This window comes from Squalius cephalus, assembly GCF_949319135.1.
Source record: "Squalius cephalus genome assembly, chromosome: 11".
In the NCBI taxonomy this organism is placed as follows: Eukaryota; Metazoa; Chordata; class Actinopteri; order Cypriniformes; family Leuciscidae; genus Squalius; species Squalius cephalus.
Genome location: NC_137132.1, coordinates 38,155,840 through 38,180,839, shown reverse-complemented (window position 1 = coordinate 38,180,839; position 25,000 = coordinate 38,155,840). Strand labels below are relative to the sequence as shown.

At 42.3% G+C, this 25,000-nt stretch overlaps 1 protein-coding gene across 4 annotated transcripts in view; it reads right to left on the bottom strand.

Moving 5' to 3' along the window:
- Nucleotides 1-25,000, bottom strand: part of schip1 (schwannomin interacting protein 1) — a 245,212-nt gene that overhangs the window by 6,524 nt on the left and 213,688 nt on the right. For 3 of the 4 annotated variants that reach the window (XM_079885695.1, XM_079885696.1, XM_079885698.1), the window contains 3 exons: nucleotides 8,110-8,228; nucleotides 6,636-6,753; nucleotides 2,870-3,067 (listed from right to left, as the gene is read on the bottom strand). In XM_079885695.1, the coding sequence (XP_079741821.1) occupies nucleotides 2,870-3,067; nucleotides 6,636-6,753; nucleotides 8,110-8,228 (435 nt within the window). Of the gene's footprint in view, nucleotides 1-2,869; nucleotides 3,068-6,635; nucleotides 6,754-8,109; nucleotides 8,229-16,833; nucleotides 17,000-25,000 lie in introns of those variants that run through there. The other variant, XM_079885697.1, reaches the window with a different exon arrangement.

Sequence of the window (25,000 nt, the reverse complement as noted above, 5' to 3'; positions counted from 1 at the left end):
GGTCTGAAGTCGCTTCATTATTCATAGGTGTGGTTTGGGCGTAACGTGAAATAAACCAATCAGAGCGTCATCTCACATTCCCTTTAAGAGCAGGCGCGCTTGTTCCATGGCGGATTGCTATTATAACGGCGGATTTGCCAGGAGCGGTTCACAGCCGAGGAGACCGGCGTTCTCGTCAGGGCCGTAAAACACAGAGAAGTGACATTGGGGATGGAGAAACACACCCAGATTAGCTTCGGTTAAACAGGCGTATAATAATTTGGGTAAATGTGTAAACTAGATTTATGCCTATTTTTTCACATCTTCATGGACACAACAATGTTTTCCCTTGTGTGGAATATTTTTCCTTGTAATAATGTATGATTTTCTAAAAATGAAAACTGTCTAGATGAGAGAAGCAAAGTGTATGTGCGTTGTGCACACGCTACATATGGCCAAGTATGCGCCCTTAAAATAGCATCTGGATAACATGCGCCGCTGACTTTAGACGAGGTTTCTCCTGGTCAGTGGCGGAATTGTTTTCTGAAACTGCAAAATAGCACCAGGGAACGTTTGCGCCGGAACACTCCTCCTCTTTTCACTGAACCGCCCCCGAGAGCGCAAGTTCATTCCCTAATTTACCGGCGTGCGTCTGTGGAAGGAAAAGTCCGCGGGTGCAAAATAGGAATGAGACATGCGTCGGTGTACAAAGTCAATTGCGCTGGGTGCAAGATAGGTGTGTGTTGTGTGTGTGTGTGTGAGTGTGTGTTATCTCAGAATAAACCCCTTCAGGTTTGTGTGTGTGTGTGTGTGTGTGTGTGAGTGTGTGTTATCTCAGAATAAACCCCTTCAGGTTTGTGTGTGTGTGTGTGTTATCTCAGAATAAACCCCCTTCAGGCTGATGAAGACCTGATCCTGATCACCCTGTTGGGTCTATTCTGAGATAACAACCGGCTGGATGTACATTATCCCTTACTAAGATAAATGCAACTTAATTATCTACAAATTGCGACTTTATATCTTGCAATTCTAACTTTATAACTCGCAATTGTGACTTTATTTCATGCAATTCTGTCTTAATAACATAAAATTGTGACTTTATATTACACAATTCTGACTTTATATCATGCAATTGGGAGAAAAAAGTCAGAATTGTGAGTTGCAATTGCCTGTGGCGGAAACAAGCTTCCATATGAAGCGTCTGGTGTTATAGTTTACAACATGAAAATCAGAAATCAGCATGAGAAGACGTCAATCTATGAGATACCTTCTCATCTATAACCACTGGAAGGATGCAAAAGCAGCATGTGAGTCTCAGACAGAGACAGATGTGGAGGATTCTGGCGGCTCGGTCCAGTGATCCAGTGGTGTTCAACACACTATGTCACTGGGTTCACTGTACAGGGAGTCTGATTCAACACTGCATGAAGTGACATGATGAAGGCTGAAGCCAGAGTGAGTTTAGTGTGGTCTGTGATGAGTTTGAGATGATCTAATCATGGGCTGCCCCTCTGACTGACTGGTGAGGAGAAACAGCATCACAAGCCCCACTTTAAGAGTGTTTCCTAGGAATTTACATAGCCAGAAGTCAGTTTTGTTCTTACTACTAAAATATGTGCAGTGGAGGAAGACACGGCGCAGAGAAATCAGTGCGAGTGTGTGTGACATACTCGTGCGGTTTCACTGTGGGCGGAAGCAGAGAGGAGAAATCCTCGACTGAAGAGGAAGTGTGTTCCAGCTGGTTCCTGCTCGTGTGTGTGTGTGTGGTTTCAGCTCAGAGGTGACAGACGGAGAGCCGGTCTCTGGTGCAGCGTAGGCGTTCTCGGACTGTGACGTGTCGAGACGTCACTGGCGTCAGATCACCATTGCTGATTTAAAACCAGACCCCCTAAAGCGTGTCATGATCATCACCCGACACCACGGACTACACCCAGCCAACCCTAAGACGTCAATGTGATCGCTCAGGTTTATGAAAGGGAATTGCCATGAGTTATTAATATACTGTACTCTATACTGTAGATAATTATAATAATGACCCAGTCGTACTAGCAGAATTTATTTAAATGACATGATTTCACACTTACTGTGTCAAGATTGAAATAATGTTGGGCTTTATTCATTTTTGGGTTTCCCTTGTGAAAAAGAAGAACACTTTAGCATACTTAATTTAAGTCTGACCTTTGAAAGGCTTTTTTAATCAACTGAAGTAGGACTTACAATCATCTTTATATGTAGTTTCATAATCACTTCTATTGTCTTTAAAATATGGTTAAAGTGTGCTGATGAATGTTCCGACAAGCATTTATGATAAACTAAAATATGCTTCAATGTCATTTCTACTGAAACTTTTATATCATGCAATTAAATATTTGTAATTGCACGTGTAATGATGAAATTCCAGTTTAGCACTTTAAGTACTTTAATATCAAATAACACACTACAGTTCTTCAAATGTGCTTTAGTATGTTAGTCAGGATCTTCTTTAAAGCGCAACACAAGATTATTAAAACACAATGTACATTAAAGTAAAACTTTTCATTTGAAATTACAATGTGAAGAAGCAGCCCTGAACACGTCATCTCTTGAAGTGACCTTTCATTTCATTAATACTATATTATCTGCAAGTACATTTAAAAAATATAAATCTTATTATACCTATAAAATATACTTCTTAAGATTCAGTGCAACTAAGCACACTTCTTTTTCACAAGGGTTAGTCTTGATTGATAACTGTTGTGCTGACTGAGAAAAAGTTAGCACAATATTTGTTCTGAGTTTTGGAGAAATGAAAGGCCGAAGTCTTTCATAATCATTGACATGTTCTGTTTTCCAGCTCTCTCTCTCTCTCACACACACACACACACACCGCTGGAGTTCCCGTCGCACATACCAGGTCTGCCACCGGGGACTTCTTGCGGTTCTGCTTCTCCACCTGCACCTGCATCTTGGCCATGGGCTTGGCCATCGCGAGCGCCAGCTTGGCCTCGGCCTGCAGCTTCTTCTGCCGGCTCAGGAAGTCCATGTCCTCCAGAGACTCGCAGTCGTCCTCCGTGGTGTCTCTGTCCGAGTAGGACGAGCTCTGCTTGCTCTGAGGACAGAAGATGATGATCAGACACTTCTTCATCTGACCGACCGCAGCACAGGCAGCAAACTACTCAAACTGTGTGTTACTTCCGAATGTAATACAAAGTATATAAACAGCATAACAAACCAAAGTTTGTTGAAATATGAACATGAATTTGTGTGTGTGTGAGTGTACTTGTACAACTATCTTTGTGAGGACCGGTTTGAGTGAGGACAAAGAGAGTAAAGTGAGGACATTTTGGCCGGTCCCCACACAGCAACATAGTGTCGGCCCAGATCCGGCCCACATCTGGTACACTTGGATTCCACACTGCCCAGATGTGGGCCTGATCTGAAGATGTGTTTTGACGGATCGGATCACAAGTAGATGAGGGAGACACATTCCCATTTACACCTTGTGTTTTAAGCCGTCTCTTCTGTCAACTTTCAACCACTCCTGTCCTGATTTCACCGAGAGGAGGGTCTGTTTAAATTGGTGACGGGTGAATTAACACATGAGCGTTTACACTACAAAAGCAATCCGGTCCAATGCCCAGATCCCAGATCCGGCCAACGTCTGGGCCGTGTGGAATCCAAGTGTACCGGATGTGGGCCGGATCTGGGCCGACACTACATCATATTGCCAAAAGTTTTGGCAAATTGAACTTTAATGACATCCTGTTCCTGATCCGTAGGGTTTAATATGGAGTTGGCCCACCCTTTGCCATTATACCAGCTTCAACTCTTCTGGGAAGACTTTCCACTAGGTTTAGGAGTGTGTTCATAGGAATTTTTAACTATTCTTCTAGAAGTGCATTTGTGAGTTCAGGGACTGATGTTGGACGAGAAGGCCTGGCTCGCAGTCTCCGCTCTAATTCATCCCAAAGCTGTTCTATTGGGTTGAGGTCAGGACTCTATGCAGGCCAGTCCACACCAAACTCCTCATCCATGCCTTTATGGTCCTGCTTTGTGCACTGGTGGCAGTCATGCTGGAACCGGAATATTCCCAAACTGTTCCCACAAAGTGGAGCATGAAATTGTCAAAAATGTCTTGGTATGCTGAAGCATTAAGAGTTCCTTTCACTGGATTTCAGGGGTCAAGCCAAACAACCATGAAGCTCTACGCACTGTTCTTGAGCTAACCTGAAGGCCATATGGAGTTTGGAGGTCTGTAGCTATTGACTGCCGAAAGCTGTCAAAATCTGCACACTGTGACCCTCAGCATGCGCTGACCCCGCTCTGTGGTTTTACGTGGTCTACCACTTCATGGCTGAGTTTCTGTTGTTCCCACTTGCTTCCATTTTGTTATAATACCAATAAAAGTTCATCGTGGAATATTTAGTAGTGAGGAAATTTCACGAATGGACTTATTGCACAGGTGTCAACCTATCACAGCACCACGCTTGAGTTCACTGAGCTCCTGAGAGCAACCCGTTCTCTCACAAATACTTGTAGAAGCGTCTGATTTATACACCTGTGGCCATGGAAGTGACTGGAACACCTGAAGTCAATGATTTAGAGGAGTGTTCCAATACTTTCGGCAATATAGTGTACATGTATATGGCAAGCCGTTTTAACTTTTATTCATTTCCAGGATATGAATCCTTGATATCAACAATTCAATTTTCACTAGTTCAAATTATAGTTATTGATATCAGGAATTATATTTCCACTAGTAACAATGTTATTTCTAGATATCAAGAATTGAATTTCAAATAGTAAAAACTGTAATTCTTGATATCTGTAATTGTATTTTCACTAGTGAAATGTCACCATAGGCTGCCATTCAAAATCAGTTGTTGATATCAAGAGTTGATTTCTTAGATGAAATTCCAGTTTCACATATCAGAAATAAAATTCTTACTAGTAAAAACCTTTATTTTTGATATCAAGAATTCAATTTTCACTAGTGACAATGTTCATTTCTGATATCATGAATGTGATTGTTACTAGTAAGAAAGCCATTTTAGATATCTGAAATTATATTGATATTAGAAATACATTTTCAGATATCTGAGATTAACATTTTTACAAGTAACCACATAAATCTTGATATCAGGAATTCACATTTTTGCTAGTAACAATGTAATTATTGATATTAAAAATGATATTTCTACTAGTAAGAAATACAAAGCTGATATGTATATTCATAATTTTAATTAATTGAAATTCAATTCTTGATATCTAGAATTAGGATTGTTACTAGTAGTAATCTAATTCCTGATATCAATAACTATCATTTTAACGAGTGAAATTGAATAGTTGATATCAAGAATTAATATCCTGGAAATGAATAAAAGTTAAAACGGCTTGCCATATACATGGCTGTCTCGGTGCATTGTGTCAATATATGTTCTCACCAAAATCGATGTAGAAGAATGAGTGAGTGTGTGTGTGTGTGTGTGTGTGTGTGTGTGTGTGTGTGTGTGTGTCCAGAGGGGATCCACACATGTGCTGTGTGTGTGTCTGTGTGTGTGTGTGTGTGTGTGTGTGTGAGTGAGTGTGAGTGTCCAGGGGGGAACCACACATGTCGTGTGTGTGTGTGTGTGTGTGTGTGTGTGTGTGTGTGTGTGTGTGTCCAGAGGGGATCCACACATGTGCTGTGTGTGTGTCTGTGTGTGTGTGTGTGTGTGTGTGTGTGAGTGAGTGTGAGTGTCCAGGGGGGAACCACACATGTCGTGTGTGTGTGTGTGTGTGTGTGTGTGTGTGTGTGTGTGTGTGTGTTTGTGTGTGTGTGATTGTCCAGGGGGGATCCACACGTCGTGTGTGTGTGCGTGTGTGTTTGTGTGTGTGTGTTTGTGTGTGAGTGTCTAGGGTGGATCCACACGTCGTGTGTGTGTGTGTGTGTGTGTGTGTGTGTGTGTGTGTGTGTGTGTGTCCAGAGGGGATCCACACATGTGCTGTGTGTGTGTGTGTCTGTGTGTGTGTGTGTGTGTGTGTGTGTGTGTGTGTGTGTGTGTGTGTGTGTGAGTGTCCAGGGGGGAGCCACACATGTCGTGTGTGTGTGTGTGTGTGTGTGTGTGTGTGTGTGTGTGTGTGTGTGTTTGTGTGTGTGTGATTGTCCAGGGGGGATCCACACGTCGTGTGTGTGTGCGTGTGTGTTTGTGTGTGTGTGTTTGTGTGTGAGTGTCTAGGGTGGATCCACATGTCGTGTGTGTGTGTGTGTGTGTGTGTGTGTGTTTGTGTGTGAGTGTCCAGGGGGGATCCACACGTCGTGTGTGTGTGTGTGTGTGTGTGTTTGAGTGTCCAGCGGGGATCCACACATGTGGTCTGTAATGATTCAGGCTGATGAGGGTCAGTGTGTGCGAGTGTGTGTGTGATTCAGGCTGATGTGATGAGGATGGTTGTCAGGGTCAGTGTGTGTGTGTGTGTGCGTGTGTGTGTGTGTGTTGGCGGGGTCATTTCTCTGGCCCGTGACCCTCTCTGACTCATGCGTAACGTTACTGTAACCATCACTGCTGGGAAGCCATGGCTCTCAACCACATCCCAGATTCAGGGGCATTCTGGATGGGGCTGTTTCCAAAACTTGTTTGTGTGACCTCTGTGACACACAGGCGGCGAGAGTAAACATGTGTGTGTGTGTGTGTGTGTACCATGGGTGACAGCGGCGTGTCCAGGCTGGTCTCCGTCTTGCTGTCATCGGCGTCGCTGTCCTTGTCGCTGCCGCTGTCGTTGACGAAGCAGATCTGCAGGTTCATGCCACTCTGGAGCCTGCGAAGACACTTCAGTTAGTTCACTTTAACTCTTATTCAAGTCAAACTTCACTATATATGTCCGTTTACACCAACCAATCTCATTTACATGGGTTAAATCAGGTAGAAATAGCTCTTAAATGTAATAATGGCAGGAAAGCTCTGTATACAGTATCAGTTTCACATCATGTGCCGTCAGGCTGGGATCATCAGTTTAACGCAGGAGAAACTGAAACAGCAGTGGAAACTGTACGAGCCGCGAGAGGGGTCAGAACTGAGACAGATGAACCAGCAGAAAACACTGATCAGCTGGAGTTTCAAAACTTTTAGTTTTATTCTGTGGCGGAAAACAAGCTTCAGTAAATTCACGTCTGATTTTGTTTACATACTGGAGGTTTTTACAGAGGGGATTTTTCATTTCTCTTTTTATTACCCCATACATCACAAAAATACTGTCAACAACGGGGAAAAAAAGGACATTTTCACCATGTTGGGAATAAAAAGTTCTATAAGCCAGACGAATGGCATGAAGAGACTGTCAGAATATAGAGAGGAATAAAACTGTGCAGTTTGGTGTGTGTAAGTGTTTCTTACTCAGAACTTTTAAAGAGACTGTAATTGAGATCTACAGACGTAAATAGATAAAGTGCAATAAAATAAACTTTAAAAAGTGTGTTTTGGACGTTTGCTTTCCACTGCTCTGAAAGAAGGCAAAAACTCTAACTTGACCAGTGACAGAAAAACAATGGTTTGGTGTCTCGCCGTAAAGAACATGGGATTTATTTATTGCTCAACAAAAAGTAAGGTTGACCCTGGACTGGAATCCAGTGGAGGGGGTAAACTGGGCCACAGTGTTAATGGTTTACTGTAATAACGGCAGCATTATCACAATCTGTCAACATGACAAAACAATGACCAGAAGTGCTCATCATCACGGCCATGTGAAACAGAAAGTGACTGCAGTGATTGAGGCTAAAGTTTGAAGTGTGTGTGCTGCTTCCCTATTGGGAAGAGTGTGTGTGTCGGGATGAGCCGCTGAGGGGGAAACCCTTCAGTTCATAGAGAGAGTGTGTGAACACAGAAACGTGACGCCGCGACACCGACTCTCATACTGCGGCCAGGGAAAGTTGAAGAAAAGGCCCGTTGTCTGCAGATCTCACACACACACACACACACACACACACACACGCACACACACACACACAGAGCATATAGTGCTTGCATAAAGCAAGTAGTGCATACACTTGTAGCTGTTCTTGTATCTCTGTAAGTCAGTGCAAGTCCTCCTTTGGCCCCCCCCCCCCCCCCCCCCCAGAGGACACGTGCATGACCCCCAGCCCCCCCCCCCCCCCCCCGGTATAGTTGGGGCACTGACCGCGAGGACAGGCTGGGTTTGCCGCTCTTGCTGCAGCCGGTGTAGATGCCCGGCCCATCGTCAAAGAAACTCCCGAGCGCCAGTTTCTGCCGGATCGACTCGCGCTCATTCTTCTGGGCCTGAGACACACACAGAGGAAACACAGGTTTAACAGCAGGACACACACAGACCAGCAGGTGGCAGCAGCGAGACACAGAGCACAGCATCATCACACACACACACACACACACACACACACACACACACACACACACACACAGAGGAAACACAGGTTTAACAGCAGGACACACACACACACACTCACTCACACACACACACACACACACACACACACACACACACACAGAGGAAACACAGGTTTAACAGCAGGACACACAAACACACACACACACACACACACACACACACACACACACACACACACACACACACACACACACACACACACACACACATCTGCTCAGGACAGTCAGAAGATTATCTCCAAATCATTAGAGAACTTAAAGTCCCCATGAAATCAAAATGGACAATTCTTATTTGTTTATGTAATTTATCTGTGCACATCATTATTGTGTTAATAATCTTGACTCAGAATAAGTTCCTCTTGCAGCATCTCTTCTCTTTTCTAATGATGAGGGCGGGGCTATAACCTGTCACTCACATGAGATCGGCCAATAGCAAACCACAACCATCCAATCAATTCCCCACAGACACAATCAAGCCCCGCCCACATTCGTTTCACTCTGATAGACGACACAGTAGAGGAGAAAAGACCAGCGCAACTTCACTTTCATACTGACTTTAAGTACATCGGTATATGTAATTTCATAATTACTTATATTGTCTTTGAAATATGGTACTGATGAATGTACTGACAAGGAATTATGATAAACTGAAAATATACTTCAATGTCATTTCAATTGAAACTTGTATGCCATGTATTTAAATATATTTGCAATTACACATTTGTAATTTAGTTTCAATGTAATATTGATTAAAACACCAGGTCAAATTATAATCAAGTACTTCACATGTGCTTCAGTGTTAGTCAGCATCACAATAAGTGCACTTCTTCTTATTAAAACATGATGATGTAAAATGAACTTTACTACGATGTTGACTTTTTAAAAGTGTACTTAAGTGTGTTAAGAAACAGTCCTGAACATGTGATCTCTTGAAGAACACTTAAGTGATGTGTTATTTCATTAAAATAAATTCATTCATTATTTCATCCCGTGAATGCGAGCAGATCCGGTACACCAGCGATAACTGGAGTAAATCTGGACATGTTTTTAATATACAGCTAGTTATGCTATAACCTACACACACTAACCCTAACAGAAATCTTTCTGCATTTTTACCAAAAAGATCTTTATTTACTTTATTTTTACATTGTTTTTTACAAATGAAGACATCCCCAAAAGGAGTTTTTGTTGTTGTTGTTGCCAGGTTTAACTCACAGTATCAGATCAAAATATGGTTAATAAGGAATACATAATTGTTCAATAATATACAAAGTATGTTTAAGTAGGCACAGACACAAGAATGACAGCTTTGTGTGTTTCTCTCTCATTCTCTGCTGGATCAGAGCACAGGAAGTGACCGACATTCACTGCTGAGCCCAGAGGATTATGGGGGATTTAAACCGGCTCACCAGTGTATCGTCCACGTCCGCCTACCTGGACCAAACATATACAGCCCACTCTCTACTACAGGGACTTCACCCTCTGTGAGTCACACACACACACACACACACACACACACACACACACACACACACACACACACTAGTAAATCAGCAAATCACACTCACTGGAGAAATCAGGACAGTATCTACGTAAACATAAAAACACAGAGAAGGCCAATCACGACTCCTCGTATCTCTCTAAAGTTACATCAGCTCAAAATGAATTGATTTATGGTTGAAAAATCATACAGAATTTCTGGAAAGATGAAATCTTCTGCAACTTCTTTATACAGTCAATTATAATGTTGAGTGTTATAGACAACAGCTGTTATTGTGAACATTAAGATATAAGCATTGACAACTGCACGATATGTATCATCATAATTGTTGTTTTAACAGTATTTATTTATTTATTTTTCTCCCGATTCGATACTGTCACGATACTTGGGTATTGCGATTTTTTTAAGAATTGCGATTCTACAAGTATTGAGATTCGATATTGCAATATATTGTGATTTTTTTAACGCTAGACTATGGGTAAAAGTTAAATCATACACTTATACAGACTGAACATGATGTATAAGATGAGTCATATTTACAAAAACAATTCATCACATCTTTCTGAGTTTTATTTCAGAAGCATCATACAATCCTGCATTCTCTTTAATAAATGATTCAATAACAATTTTAATAGTCACTTGTCGCCACCTAGTGGCGAAACAATGTAATCGATAAATGTGTTATTTTAAGCACCAAGTTTCTATCAAAAGCTGATTTACTCTATTTTGATCAATATTGTAGACATCACCAGTGTTTAGATTTTAACCTTAATCTTTCATCCAAGTACATTATTTGATAATTTGAACTATTGTATCACAGAAATAATGATACTATGAGGTTAAAGACTGTTTGTGAAGCTGTTTCATGACGACTCTCTCCAGGTCAGCGGCAACAGATCTGAATGTTGTGATATGATTTTGTCAAAGGTTTAAAGGTGAATCGATAGCTAGGTGAATCGATTTTTTTCTCCCAGCCCTATTATTGAGTGTCATTCCTTTAGCAAAAACTAAAATGATGTAGATCAGCAGTATTCAGTTAGAATGACCTCAAAATGCAATATATGGAGCAAAAAAAAAAATCCTGTGTGAGATTCTCTTATACTCGTCAATATTGTCTGTTTTAGCTATTTCACCACATAAAATAGTCCCAAAAAAATTGTCACAGCTGGGTTGCAAAGATGAGGTGAATGGATCTAATTGCAGTAGCTTAACTTTATTTACAAGAACTTAGAAGAAACAAAACACTCAACACTCTTCGACATTAACAGAACAACCAAGCATATCGCGACGATAACGGACAATAACCAGAACAAAGCAACGGGCTTAAATTGACCAAATTAATTAACCGTAGGTGTAATTGAATCAGTAACCAATGCAAAAGCATGGTAATTAATACAAACACACAAAAAAAACAGAACAAAGGAAACATGCACCAAACACAGGAAAACAAAACATAGCCCTGACATTAGGGGGGGGGTTCTAGGTTGATTTGAGGGAGGGAGGAGCCATTGTGAAGCCGAGGGGACGATGGTTCCAGGTGGAGTCGAGGGAGGGAGGAGGTGGAGTCGAGGGAGGGAGGGAGGAACTATGGTGGAGCCAAGGGGACGATGGTTCCAGGTGGAGTCGAGGGAGGGAGGAGCCATGGTGGAGCCGAGGGGACGACAGTTCCAGGTGGAGTCGAGGGAGGGAGGAGGTGGAGTCGAGGGAGGGAGGAACCATGGTGGAGCCAAGGGGACGATGGTTCCAGGTGGAGTCGAGGGAGGGAGGAGCCATGGTGGAGCCGAGGGGACGACAGTTCCAGGTGGAGTCGAGGGAGGGAGGAGCCATGGTGGAGCCGAGGGGACGATGGTTCCAGGTGGAGTCGAGGGAGCCAACTGCTCGACAGGCCTAGGAGTGTCAGTCACGGAGGTCCTGGCTGGAGCTACTGGCTTGACCATCCAGGGCTGCACTGACGAATTCTCAGACTTAGGCAGATCTTTGGTTACTTGGACAGGAGCTGAAGGGCTGGAGGACTTGGCAGAGCAGGTGGGAGTGAACAGACAGGCTTGACAGGACGAAACAGTACACACATTTTATTCAGGACTTTACACAATACAGGCAGAGGTGGGAGCGGGAGGCAGGGCGGGAACATCAAAACTAAGGGTTCAGTGCAGATAACAGGGACTGGCTCGGGGACATAAATGGCACTATACACTCGCTCTCCCAGTCTATGAGCAGTTCGTCAGCTGTTGTTGAGGGGGTTGGGCTCCACGACATTCCCTCATACCCCACCAGTAATCCCAGGAGCACAGGCGATGTTGCTGGCTCACACACCTGGTCAGACGATCCGTTGGGCTCTGGGACGATCCTGGGCTCAGTCCTGCTGTCGCTCTGGCTCCGTGTCTGCGGTGGGCCCAGGCTTCCCCGTTGCTGATGGCTGTGGATCGTGAAGGGGGAACCGCTGTGGAGGAGTACCTACTCCACATCCTCCATGAAAGTCCCTAAAGGCTTGTTTCTGGGCAAGCATGCTCTCATCTTCACATTAAGGCTTGTCCGGGAAAGCACACACAGGCGGTCTTCATCATAATGGATGCGATGGCAAAGGTCCAGAAATACCTGTGTGTGCTAGGGACTGAAGGAGGAGGATTCTTTTCACTGCCGTTAGATTCATGTAATGAATACATGTAATTAATGTAGCCTAGCATTCATTTTATGTATCTCCTAAGCGTATACAGTTATATCAGATCAAATGCACATGTTATGAACAGCAGCTACACTAATTATTTTCTATTTGCTTCTGTTTTATCTTGGGATGTGTATTGTGAAAAGCGCTATACAAATAAACGTGAATTGAATGTATGGTCCGTTATTCTGTCACAGCTGGGTTGCAAAGATGAGGTGAATGGATTTAATTGCAGCAGCTTAACTTTATTTACAAGAACTTAAACGAGACAAAACACTCAACACTCTTTGAAATTAACAGAACAACCAAGCATATCACGATGATAACGGACAATGACCAGAACACAACACTGGGCTTAAAGGGTAACTCTCGCCAAAATTTAACCTAGGCTCTTTTTGTTAATCTACCCGAGTCAAACTTTCGTGTAAAAGCATAATTAGATTGGAAACGCCACTTTTAAGATTGACCGTATTTTTGTTTTAGGTCAAAATGTCTTTTGAATGGGAGTGAATGGGGCACTTCTATTATAGCATCAAAATCACTATTTTAAAACACTAAGAAGACTCGACACAACATGAAACTGTGCTGGAAGTCTCACCAGGGGCTCTACACATGAACTCCAGCACTGAGAACAGTGTTTGTGTACACAGAGTTTACGAAAAAGAAAGGTTTTGTACGACTCACTTTATCAGGTAGTGTTTCCGGAGGCTGGAATTTTGTCAGTCAAAAGTAGTCGATCTCCGAATGCAACGTAACATGAGGAGAGTAAAGATGGAAAGCTCCCAAAGCTTGTTTCCATATAAATTCACGGATAATTTTTTTATCCCAAGTTATCATTGAAATTACAAGTTCATGATATTTCCTCATATGGAGTCAGTTCATGACGTTGCATTCGGAGATCATTTTATTCTCATTCACTAACACTTGGTACACAAAGATTTGAGCATGAAATCTGCGTACGAACGTTTTCATGAACAAATCATGATTCATCAATCAATAACTTCAGTTCTAAATTTTATTCTAAACTTATGAAACAATGTAGGAACATACAAAAATCACACACTGGGTGATCTTATCAACGTGTTAAGATGAAATTTCATACATGCATATTTCATCTTAAATATGTTTCATCATTATAAACACACACCCACACACACACACACACACACACACACACACACAGGAGAAAAGTTGTTTGCAACTTCCGGTTCACGGGGACTTTAAACTTTTATAATCTAACAAGGCACAATATTGAATTTAATTACTTATAAAATAAATAAATACTAAACAAATTAAGTATAAAACAAATAAAATAAATAGGAAATACCCGCGCACTCTCTACTGTCTCTCTGTTTCTGCGTGTCCACTGCACTACTGACATGTCAAGACACACACATTCACAGATCACATCACAATACATCAGATCACACCGCTAACGTCAACCACACGAGCAACAATACACCTCTCCTTTAACCACTCAACTCACTCTTTCTCTATGCATTTATTACATGAGTTTTTCTTTGATTTGTTTATTTCTGTATTCATTCTTAGATCTATTTGTTTCTGTATTATTTTATTATTATTAAATATCCATATCCCTATTGATGTGTTTCTGTGATAAACTGCTCATTCTGAGACTCAATGAATGGATCTGAACAGACACACCCTCAATATCATGGAAGAAATGCAGCAATATATATGTATTGGAATACATTTTGTGAATCAATTCATTCATGTTTCAGTTTGCAGGTTTGGTCATCCACACACACACACACACACACACACACACACACACACACACACACACACACACACACACACATACACACACACACACAGATACAGCCAGATACATCCTCATTATGAGTAAATAATGAAGGCCAAGAGACACATGAGAGAGACAATGTGTGTGAGGCTGTGCAGGGAACAGTGAGGTGTAAATAATGTGTGTGTGTGTGTGTGTGTTTGTGTGTGTGTGTGTGTGTGTGTGTATGTGTGTGTGTGTTCAGGCGGAGACACAGACAGGCCGGCACCAGTCGTCTCCATGCGGGCGGTTGCCTGGATACCGGCCTAATCATGGGGCCCCTGGAGGATTGGGCCCCGTCCCCAACACACACACACACACACACACACACACACACACACACACACACACACACACACACACACACACACACACACACACACACACACACACACACACACACATCATTTCCTCTGTGTGTTCCTCACCTGTGCAGTCTTCAGCTCTATCATTCTGTCATAAATCTGCGCTCATCTAAATCTCTCTCTCTGCTCAGAAATCCTCTTCATTAGCACAGTGTTCCTGGTTAGTTTCCTCTCTTGCTGTTCTTCCAGTCTCTCGTTTCCTTTCCGCTCGTCATTCCTGTTTCCTTCCGCTCATCCGAGTCTGGCCTGCGCTATCTCTACTCTCCTATGAGGACGCTGCTAACATGCTGTTCTTACTTCGTTTTTTTGTCTTGTTTACAGTCCGAATATCTAAAAGTTTACTAGATGAGTTAGATGTTATGTCTTGTTTTCTGGGGGAATTAATCAAAATAAGTGATTTGTTGCTTAAAAAAAAGCAAAATTATCTGTAAATGGGGTGAGAAAAATAATTAATTCAAACAGAAACAAAATTATTTTCTTACCCCATTGACATATAATTGTGCTTGTTAAGCAAAAACTCACGTAATTTAGATTTATTTCCCCAGAAAACAAGACAAAATATCTTATGGCCTTTTACTACTTTAGTAAATGCATCTTGATTTAAGAATTTTTAGATATTTGGACTGGAAACAAGACAAAAATACTAAGTAAGAAAAGCATGTTTTGCAGTGATAAAGATGTAAATATTTCTTGTTTGCACATAGTTAAACTATTACTCCCAACCCAACACACGTGCTACAGGACTGAAGGATATATACAATGCAGAGCTGCATTTGTTTGATCAAAAATACAGTAAGAATAGTGAAATATAACATTGTAAATCATCTGTTTTCTATGTGAATATATAGTAAAGTGTAATTTAAGTGATCAAAGCTGAATGTTCAGCATCATTACTCCAGTCTTCAGTGTCACATGATCCTTCAGAAATCACTCTAATATGAGGATTTGATGCTCAAGCAACATTTATGATTATTAAGAATGTTGAAAACAGCTAATGTTTGTGGAAACTGATGCATTTTATTTTTCAGGATATTTTTAAGAATAGAAAGTTCAAAAGAACAGCATTTGTTAGAAATAGAAATCTTTAAATGTCTTTACTGTCACTTTTAATTTAATTGCTGTATAAAAGTATTAATTTCTATTAATTGAAAGTATGCGTTTAAATATAATGTGTTTATTTCACATAAAGTCTTTGGCACTCGTTCACGTTCTCTTTTAAACTCGTTCTCTCTCAAACTCTAAACCCTGAGGTTGTTCTTTCCTGAAATAAACGTGTGTGTAAACTGCGTCCTGTGGAAAGTGATCTTGCTCCACGTCTCCCTGTGTGTTTCAGACTCTCTCGCCATCAGATAAACACACACACACTCTTACAAGACACGAATATGAATATGAATTCAATTGTCTGCTGGGCTCAAACAAACACAGCATAAGAGACGAGTCTGAGATCCTCATCATCATCATCATCCTCATCTTCATCACAGATATGAAAGAGATGCCGACAGAATGAATCTGTGATCAGAGCAACACTGATCATAAACACACAGATCTGTGTTAAACATGTCTCTGAGCTGCGAACATATCCACAATACAGTAGCAGCTCACGCGTCTGTGGCTTTAATCAATGAGGAGAGTGATTTACTGACGACACACACACACACACAACCCTTCACCTGAACACGTTCACACACACTCTTCAGGCTCATGATGTGTGACGCGAGCACATCTGACCATCATGCACTGATTTGATCTGAGAGCTGAGCGAGATCTCAGCGATCCACAATGAAAGCCTCTGTTCCCAGAAGATAAAGGCATTTCTCAGAGCTCGTCTTTCACAGATCGTACGACTGCATGCGGATCTCGGGGAGGGTTCAGTCTCAGATGTTTCTCCTGAAATAAACAGCGATGAAAACAGACCTGAACAAACGCCCCGTGAGAGACTGTGGAGAGCAGCTCAGGTCATGTGATCATAAATCTTTCAGCTCGTATTGAGATCGCAAATCTGAGCACAGTCTGAGACGACGCTGAGAAACCCTGGAGGACACGCACGTCTCAACATCTCTCAGGAGAAACATCTGAGCCCAAGTCTCTGTTTGATCTGGATCTAGGAGAAACAAGCGAGAGATCACAGAGATCCGGTTCCCTCATACCTGATAGGAGCCGCTGTCCTGGTGCACCATCTCTCACAGCATCATCCGGATCCACAGGAGAAACACACGCACTGGAGACCAGGAGTCCCACCCAACCCACCCAACAACAGAGTGTCTCTCTCTCTCTCTCTCTCTCTCTCTCTCTCTCACACCACCTTGACGTCTCTGGTCTTTGCACACGATGAGGGAAAGACACGATCGGGAACGAGGGTGGGGCTCTGGGAGACACAGGACTGGAGAAGGAGAAGTGGGCGGGGCTTCTCGCCGCTGACCAATCAGATGGCAGCACAGAGGGACGGGGGATGGGGGCGGAGCCAGAGATAAAAGAGAGAGAGGGAGGGAGGAGTGAGCTTTCAGAGCAGAGCGGGGGAGGGAACATCCCACGCATTGAGAGAGAGAGAGAGAGAGAGAGAGAGAGGGATAAAAGGAGAGCGAGTAAAGAAAGCAGTGGGAGGAGAGCCTGTGAAGAAAAGAGCCTTTCTGTGGCACATTCCTGCATTCCTGAGACCAGAGCAGACGAGCTGAAACACTCTTGTGTTTCCCTGTCAACTCTTCACACATTCCAGCAGCCCAAGACAAACAGAAAGTGGACACACACACACGGACACACACACACACACACACACACACACACACACACACACACACACACACACACACACACAAGACGTCCTCAATGTTTAGCACACTCACTTACACAGAACAGGTGCTGTTTGGGTCCTTCATTTACAAACTAAAACAACTTTAACAACGAACAGAACAGCTGATGCCAACTGTTACTATGTGTCAATACACACACTTCCCCACACACACCTGCATCTGTCCAGTAACTTCAGTAAATGATTTCTCTCCTCCGGTTCTGATGCTGTTTAGTTGCATGTGTCCTGCTGTGTTTCCTACTTCTCCTTGCCTGTATATACACATTTTGATAAAATGACATTTTTGAAAACTATATCTTTATATTTATATTTTAGTTGACATACTGTATCAATTAGAGCGTAGGACTTAAGCACATATTTATATGTCATCTCATAATTGCTTCTATTGTCTTTGATTATGATAAAATAATATATACTCCAATGTGATTCCTTGTGTCTTCTTCTTGTGTTCTTCATGTCATGTATTCAAAAAGATATTTGTAATTACACATTTATAATGATAAAGGTGCAGTTTAGTACATTTGAAATATATTAAGTAAATGTAATATTGAATAACAGTTAAATTACAGTCAAGTACTTCACAGGTGCTTCAGTGTTAGTCAGCATCAAAATAAGTGCACTTCTTTAGAGCTCGACAAAAGATTATTAAAACATGATGATGCAAAATGCAAAAGTGTGCTCTCTTTAAGTACACTAAAGTGCCTATGCACATTCAATAGTGCACTTCTTTTTCACAGGAGAAGCTTAAATATACTAAATATTCAAATACTGTAGCATTTCAGATCCTACAGAAATGTACTTCATAAATCGATTCCTCAGTCTGGACGGAGTCACAAATGTGAGGCTTTCTCTTGGAGAAGTGCAGGATAAACAGGAGGGAGTTTAATCTGTCCGTGCCATCTGGCCCTCAGTGAACCAGATTAACTCTCTCCTCACTCACTCACACACACACACACACACACACACACACACACACACACACACACACACACACACACACACACACACCACATTCACCGCACCCCCATAATCTCTGAATACGGCTAGATCGTTTTATAAGAGTCATCAACCAATCATAAAGAGTGCTTGCCTCATTAAATATTCATAAGCGTAAGGTGTGCAGAAGCTTCCATGTGTTGGGTTTAGTTTCAGTGTCTGAGAGCAGATTACTGTTGTCACGATACAGGAATATCTAACTTTGATACAATACCTTAGAAAATATTGATATTCAATACCATTTACAATACCACATGTAAAAATTGTCAAAAAACAGTAAATTATTTTACTTTTGATTGTTTGTCTTGTCCACTTAAACTCTGCTGTATAATAATATTAATATAGATTATTATTATTATTGCAAGATAGTTATATATTACTACTATATTAGCACTGCACTGTAAACATGAACATTCCGTAGTAACTAAGTAAGCTATTTTACTTCACAGTTAAATTGCAATAAATGTAATTTCTTCACTTGCAAGAGTTAAACCCTTGAGCGAAGAGAAGAGCGAGTAAGAAAGTGCAGAGTGCACCGATACTGTGGAAAATGAGTATTGAAATCATTTCAAATATTTTACTATGTTTCTTAGTCACCCTTGTTTGTTTCCATGGTTATTGATTACCCACACCTGTGTCTTGTTAGCCTCTTGTTATTATTACCAAAAGTATGAGCGCGTGAACCTCTGAAGATGATGACCAAGGAACACATTAACTCAGAGTTAAAGATGACTGACAGAGTGATCAGGCTCATGTACCTGCAGGGTTCCAGCTGACGGTGGCTGAAGGAAAGTGAAACAGTAATGTACAGTAGAGCACAGATGACATCAGTTTAATAGTGCATTAGTGCTCAGCTCATCTGACTGTTCTCTGGCCAGGAAGTGATTGTCAAATCCCTTTCATGAGACACGAAGGACAGAGGATAATCGCCTCTTTCTCTCTCTCTGGATTATGAGCCGTCAGAAAGCAGCATGTGTGTGTGTGTGTGTGAAATGTGAGGTCATCACTGTCTTTAAACACAAGAGGATGACATCACTGTTTCTGATGTCATCTGAAGACATTTGCTTTCTGATTCCGTCTGTGTATCAGTAACTGATGCGCATGAGATACTAGACATTAGTGTTCCTGAACACATCTGAGGAGGTGTGTGTGTGTGTGTGTGTGTGTGTGTGCAGGACCTGGAAGTGCTCCAGAAATATGTGTGTGCATTGTATAAAACACAATAATGCCACAATCTTAAGGCAGAAACGGTCTAAATACAGTTAATTGATCAATACATCACTTAAAACGCTGGGCACGACTAAGGACGCCTGGCCAGATGAAAGACGGAGAGCTGGACTGCTTCACTGGCACTTAGCAAAAGCTAACATAGTAGCTGAATAGTAGTAGATTGTAGCTCGGCAAAAACCTTCAGGACTGTGAGAAGATGCACGGCTGGAATGTCGTTGGGAGGCGAGATGATTAAGAAATCGTCAAGGTGAAAACATAAGGAATTGCATGATTGTTAGAGAGAATCCAGCAAATAGCTTATGAAAACATGTTGAACAATTTTGGGCTGCTTTTACAGCCAAACGTAACGTAAAATTTTCCGTGCCAGCGTACGCTGAATATAATCTGGGTGAATGGGCATCACTTTAAATGCAGAAGTGATGTCGACCTTTGTGAGGCAAGCACCGCGCCCGGTGTTTTTAATCAAGGTTATTGCTTGTTGTGGTAATGAAGAGAAAATTCTTCAAGAGAGAGATAAGGCTGTTTATGCTTGGGAACGGAGAATTGTGCCATGGTCCATCTGGCAGCGGCACCAGCTGGAGAGGAGCAGGTGTGACTTGACAGTTTTGTCATTGAGCTGACACACGTGGCAGGAACGGACAGCATCATGAACCTGAGCATCCGTCCCTGACCACCAATAGAGATCACAAAGGCGTTGTTTGGTTCTCACCTCTCCCTGATGTCCTTTGTGCGCTGTGGAGTCCAGCACAGATCGAAGAGCAGCAGCTGCAATCAGCCGTGAGCTTCGGAAGACGAAGGTGTCCTTAACAGACAGTTCCTGTCAGTTTATAGTATGGCAACGACTCAGCTTCCAGTCCCTTGGGTGAAGGAAGGCAACCAATGAGGACAAGAAGCACATTCAGCATCAACATCTGCAGCAGACAGAGAATTACAGGCGGCAGATAGGAAAGCGACAAACTCCTCATAAACTTCATCAACAGGAGCTGTAAGCCGTTGGACATGTCTTGTCCGTGGATGATAATGTTGTCCAGGTAATTTTCAACCCCTGACAAACCAGTCAGGATGATGATCATCATCTTCTGAAATGCAGAAGGTGCTGAAGCCAATCCGTAAGGATCATGACAACTGCTAGCAACAGTTGTGACCACTTCATCCAGCTTTACATGGCGTATAAAGTTGTTAGCACATCCAAACTCAGTTGACTCAGCACAAGACTGGCACAGGAGAAGCCGGAACAGGAAGGCCATTAGGAGGCAGGACTTGATTGTTTTCAATCCTCTCATGCAGTGCAGACATTAGGTCCCTCCCCATGAGTGGTGTCTCTTTGTCCACAATGAAGAACACAGCAGGAACTGACTAGTCATGTAGGGAAACATTCACTGACAATCTGGGTTTTTGAATGTTTCACCAGCCTGACTGTTGTGACAGCAAACCTTCCTCTTCCCCAGCTGAGCAGATGAACAAAGCAGAGCTATACAACCTGTATGTTTCACTTCAGTCAGCATTTTCATCCCCAAAATCCACTCCACCTTCCAAAGCCGCTAACAAAGCGAGAAAGAATTGCAAGGCCCCGAACCCATGCTCTCAAAAATCATTGTCTCCCTCCTTCGTAAGATCGGTTCTTCTGCGGGAGTCAGGCCTTCAGCGCGCCCCAGATTCCCCCGCTGCCAGGCCTCAATCTTCTCTTCGCTCCACCGAGCTATAACGCAGCTTTCCCCCATTTTCTTCCCCAGCTCCCTTTTTCCCACTCTTTTTGTCCCTCCCCAGGCTCCAGGGGTCGACCCAAGCGCGAGGCTGCCTCCGCAAGCGACCCCGGCCTTTATTCCTCCTTACACTCTCCCACAAGCTAAATCCCCCTTTACTCTGTTTTCCGCAACACCGATGCCCATCCCACCGAACACAACAGCCCTGGAACAACCCCGTCGCCAGCAACATCAGAGCACAGATCCTCACAGATGTCGACATCGACTCATCTTCCCCACTATCATTACTTCCTCCTTTCGCCTCAAGTCGCCAAATCAACTGTTTTTGCAGCCACCCTTAAATATACAACACAAAACCCATCCCGCACATAAAACCAAATTTTCTATTCAATAGAATTTTCTATTGCTTTCAGTCTTTACAGCGAAATCATTTGCGCTGCACTTCCACACAGGAGACGAGAACTGAATGATTATCTCGCGATAATCGCAGAACTCGCACTATCGTACGGAGGAACTCACTTTAACATGCATCACAATCTTTTCTCAGCCAAATGTGCCGTCCACGTAGCTCAGTGGAATCAGTGCCCTTACTAGGGGGCTTTAGACATGGATCCCCTGATCTGTCCCCTGATAAACCCTTCAATTCCCCCTGTCCAGATTCTTCACAGGCAAGAAGTTACATCCCGCAGTTACAAATCTAATCAAAAAAGAAATCGAATCAGGCTTTATGATCGGCCCTTTTAACGTTCCACCTTTCGGATGTTTCCATATCAGCCCTATTGGAGTGGCTACCAGGAAATATTCAGGTAAAACACGATTAATAATCGACATCTCAGCCGATCTCATGACATTATAATTATTGCAGCAAATGGCCTGAGGTCTCCTTTACTCACACCGTCACTATGGATCCTGTGGTTTTGTTTCTGTCATCAGTCTTCAGCCTCCATGCAAATCCATTGAGTATAGTTACTGATAACGGCTCTCTCTACTACCCGGCAGCTAATGGAGCTGTAGAGAGGTTTAACCGTGTGCTCAAACACAAATATCCAAATGGCCATCCAGCAACACCAGGCATGGAAACCTGTGGTAACTGACTTCTTGCAGCTGTACCCCATGCCTCAACTGGTACTCCACCCTTCAGCTCCTCAAGGGCAGGCAAATGCAAACAATGCACTTTTGCTATTTTGCCATATGCTCATGTATACACTGTTCACCAAAGGGTTACTGCAACACAAAAAGGAAAAGTGCACTGATGCTAAGAGTGGTGCTTGTACTCCCTGTTTCCATGAGGGGGATAAAGTGAGGGTACAGAACCCCTAGTATGCTCCTAAGGGACACACCGATCACACGGGTCAGTACATACATTTTTAGTCATGGACAGACATGGAATACTTCCCATATCAATGCATTTTCATGCACACCAACAACTCTGGCTGAAAACAAGTCAAGTCATCTTCATTTATATAGCGCTTTTAACAATGGAGATTGTTTCAAAGCAGCTTTACTGAGATAAACGTATAATTTAAGGTAACAGAGATTGTTTTGGCTTTATAGCGGTTCTTTAATAAAGTTATTTTCCAGCTAAAGTTAGTTTTGATTGATTCGCTTCCGTCGCAACGATCATTTGTTATTAAATTAGGGGCCGCTAAGACGACACCATTCTCTCTACACAGACTTTAAACGCGAACCTGTGAGAAACACTGATGGCGTTCAGATGCGCATTAAGAACTGGTTCTATAGTTATGTGCGTTTGAATATATGCAGGTTTGGAATTCTCTACAAACCAAGCCTAAACAAAGTACTGGTGTTTCCTTATAAATTTTGGGAAGATTTATGGGAAGTGTTCCCGGTTCACTACACCAGTTCAAAACACTGCTCACTACACCTAGAAGAGATGATCGGAAGTCTATTTGGTTGAAGGACTATGTCACTTAAATCTGATGTTCTATTCTGTTTTCTAAAAAGGGGGAAATGTTGTGTTCATGAATGAACTGTGTTGTGGGCTCCTATTTTGGTAGGAGTATAAATCTGTTTGACTGTTTTATTCTGACAGAACGTGTGTGACAACAGAAGTGAAGTGTAAACGAGATGGATGAAGTTCGCTATTCCAGTCTCACAATTTTCACTAATAAATAAAAAGGCTAGCAAGTTTCAAAGAATTAAAAAGAAACAACAAGGAACACATTGAATTAAACGTAAAATGTTGAAAGACTTGAATGAATATTTTCTAGTAAAACTTACTCCAATAATCTTTGTTTTATTTATTTGAAGTATCATTTATTTACAGTGTATTTCCACCTGTGTGCTGACTACCTGTGATCTGATCCCTAAAAGCGTTCTTCATCAGAGTCTCTGAGCTCTAGTACTGATGGCGGTTCGCTGTAGCGGCTGGTGCAGTGTTTCTCTCTCTCAGACGCGAGTACTGGTCTCCTGTGTTGTTCTCTCAGTGTGATCCGCGGGGAAGAGCCGCTTTTAGACGAGTGACATTTCCACAGTGCTCGGTCATGAATATTTAACTACACTCACAGCAGGAGGCAAAACAACAGAGGTGGAAATAATGAGGGAACACTGTAAAAAAAGCTTCTTCAGCAGAGCAACTTCAACATGTGTGTGTGTGTGTGTGTGTGTGTGTGTGTGTGTGTACATGTACAACTATCTTTGTGAGGACCAGTTTGAGTTTTAGACCACTGGAGTGAGGACAGAGAGAGTAAAGTGAGGACATGTTGGCCGGTCCTCAGTCTCTGAGAGCCTTTAAAGGCCTGTTCGAGGGTCAAGACTTGGTTTTAGGGATAAGGTTATAATGAGGTTAAGGGTCGGTTTAGGGTCAGGGGTCGGGTTAGGCACTTAGTTGTGACGGGTAAAGTTAGGGTAAGCGGCTAGAGATTGCATTGTGTCAATGAATGTCCTCATAAAGATAGATGTACAAGAATGTGTGTGTGTGTGTGTGTGTGTGTGTGTGTGTGTGTGTGTGTGTGTGTGTGTGCGCGTGTGTGAGTGTGTGTATTGCTGAAGGATGATGTCACCCTATAAGCTTTCTTTCAAGAGAGAATTATCAAAAGAAACATTCTGAATTTGATGTTTATATCTGTCATTTATCTGAAGTAACTCAACAGCAACACCATCAGGTGAAGGATCAGCTGCGTCTCTCGGGAGCTCGCTGTGTTTCACTGAGACGAACACTCTTTATGTTCATCAGCACAAAAAGCACTGATGAATGATTCAAATATATTAAGATGAAATATGGATGAATAAAATTTAATTTTAACACGTTTATAATATCACCCAGTATGTGATTTTTGCGTACGAGTGGTTCCTACATTTTTTCGTATATTTAGAATAAAATGTATGAATCATGATTTGTTCATGAAAATGTTTGTACGCAGATTTCACACACAAATCCTTCACTCACTCAACAGTTCTCAATCAGCGGCTGGGAATTACTGGACTAAACACAAACTTACTCACACACTTTCAGATATATCTGGATCACACTGAACTAGAGATCCGAGGATTTCCATGATGAATCTCCGAATATTCTGAAGTCTGTGTCAGTTTGCTGAACTACACAAACTCAAGCTT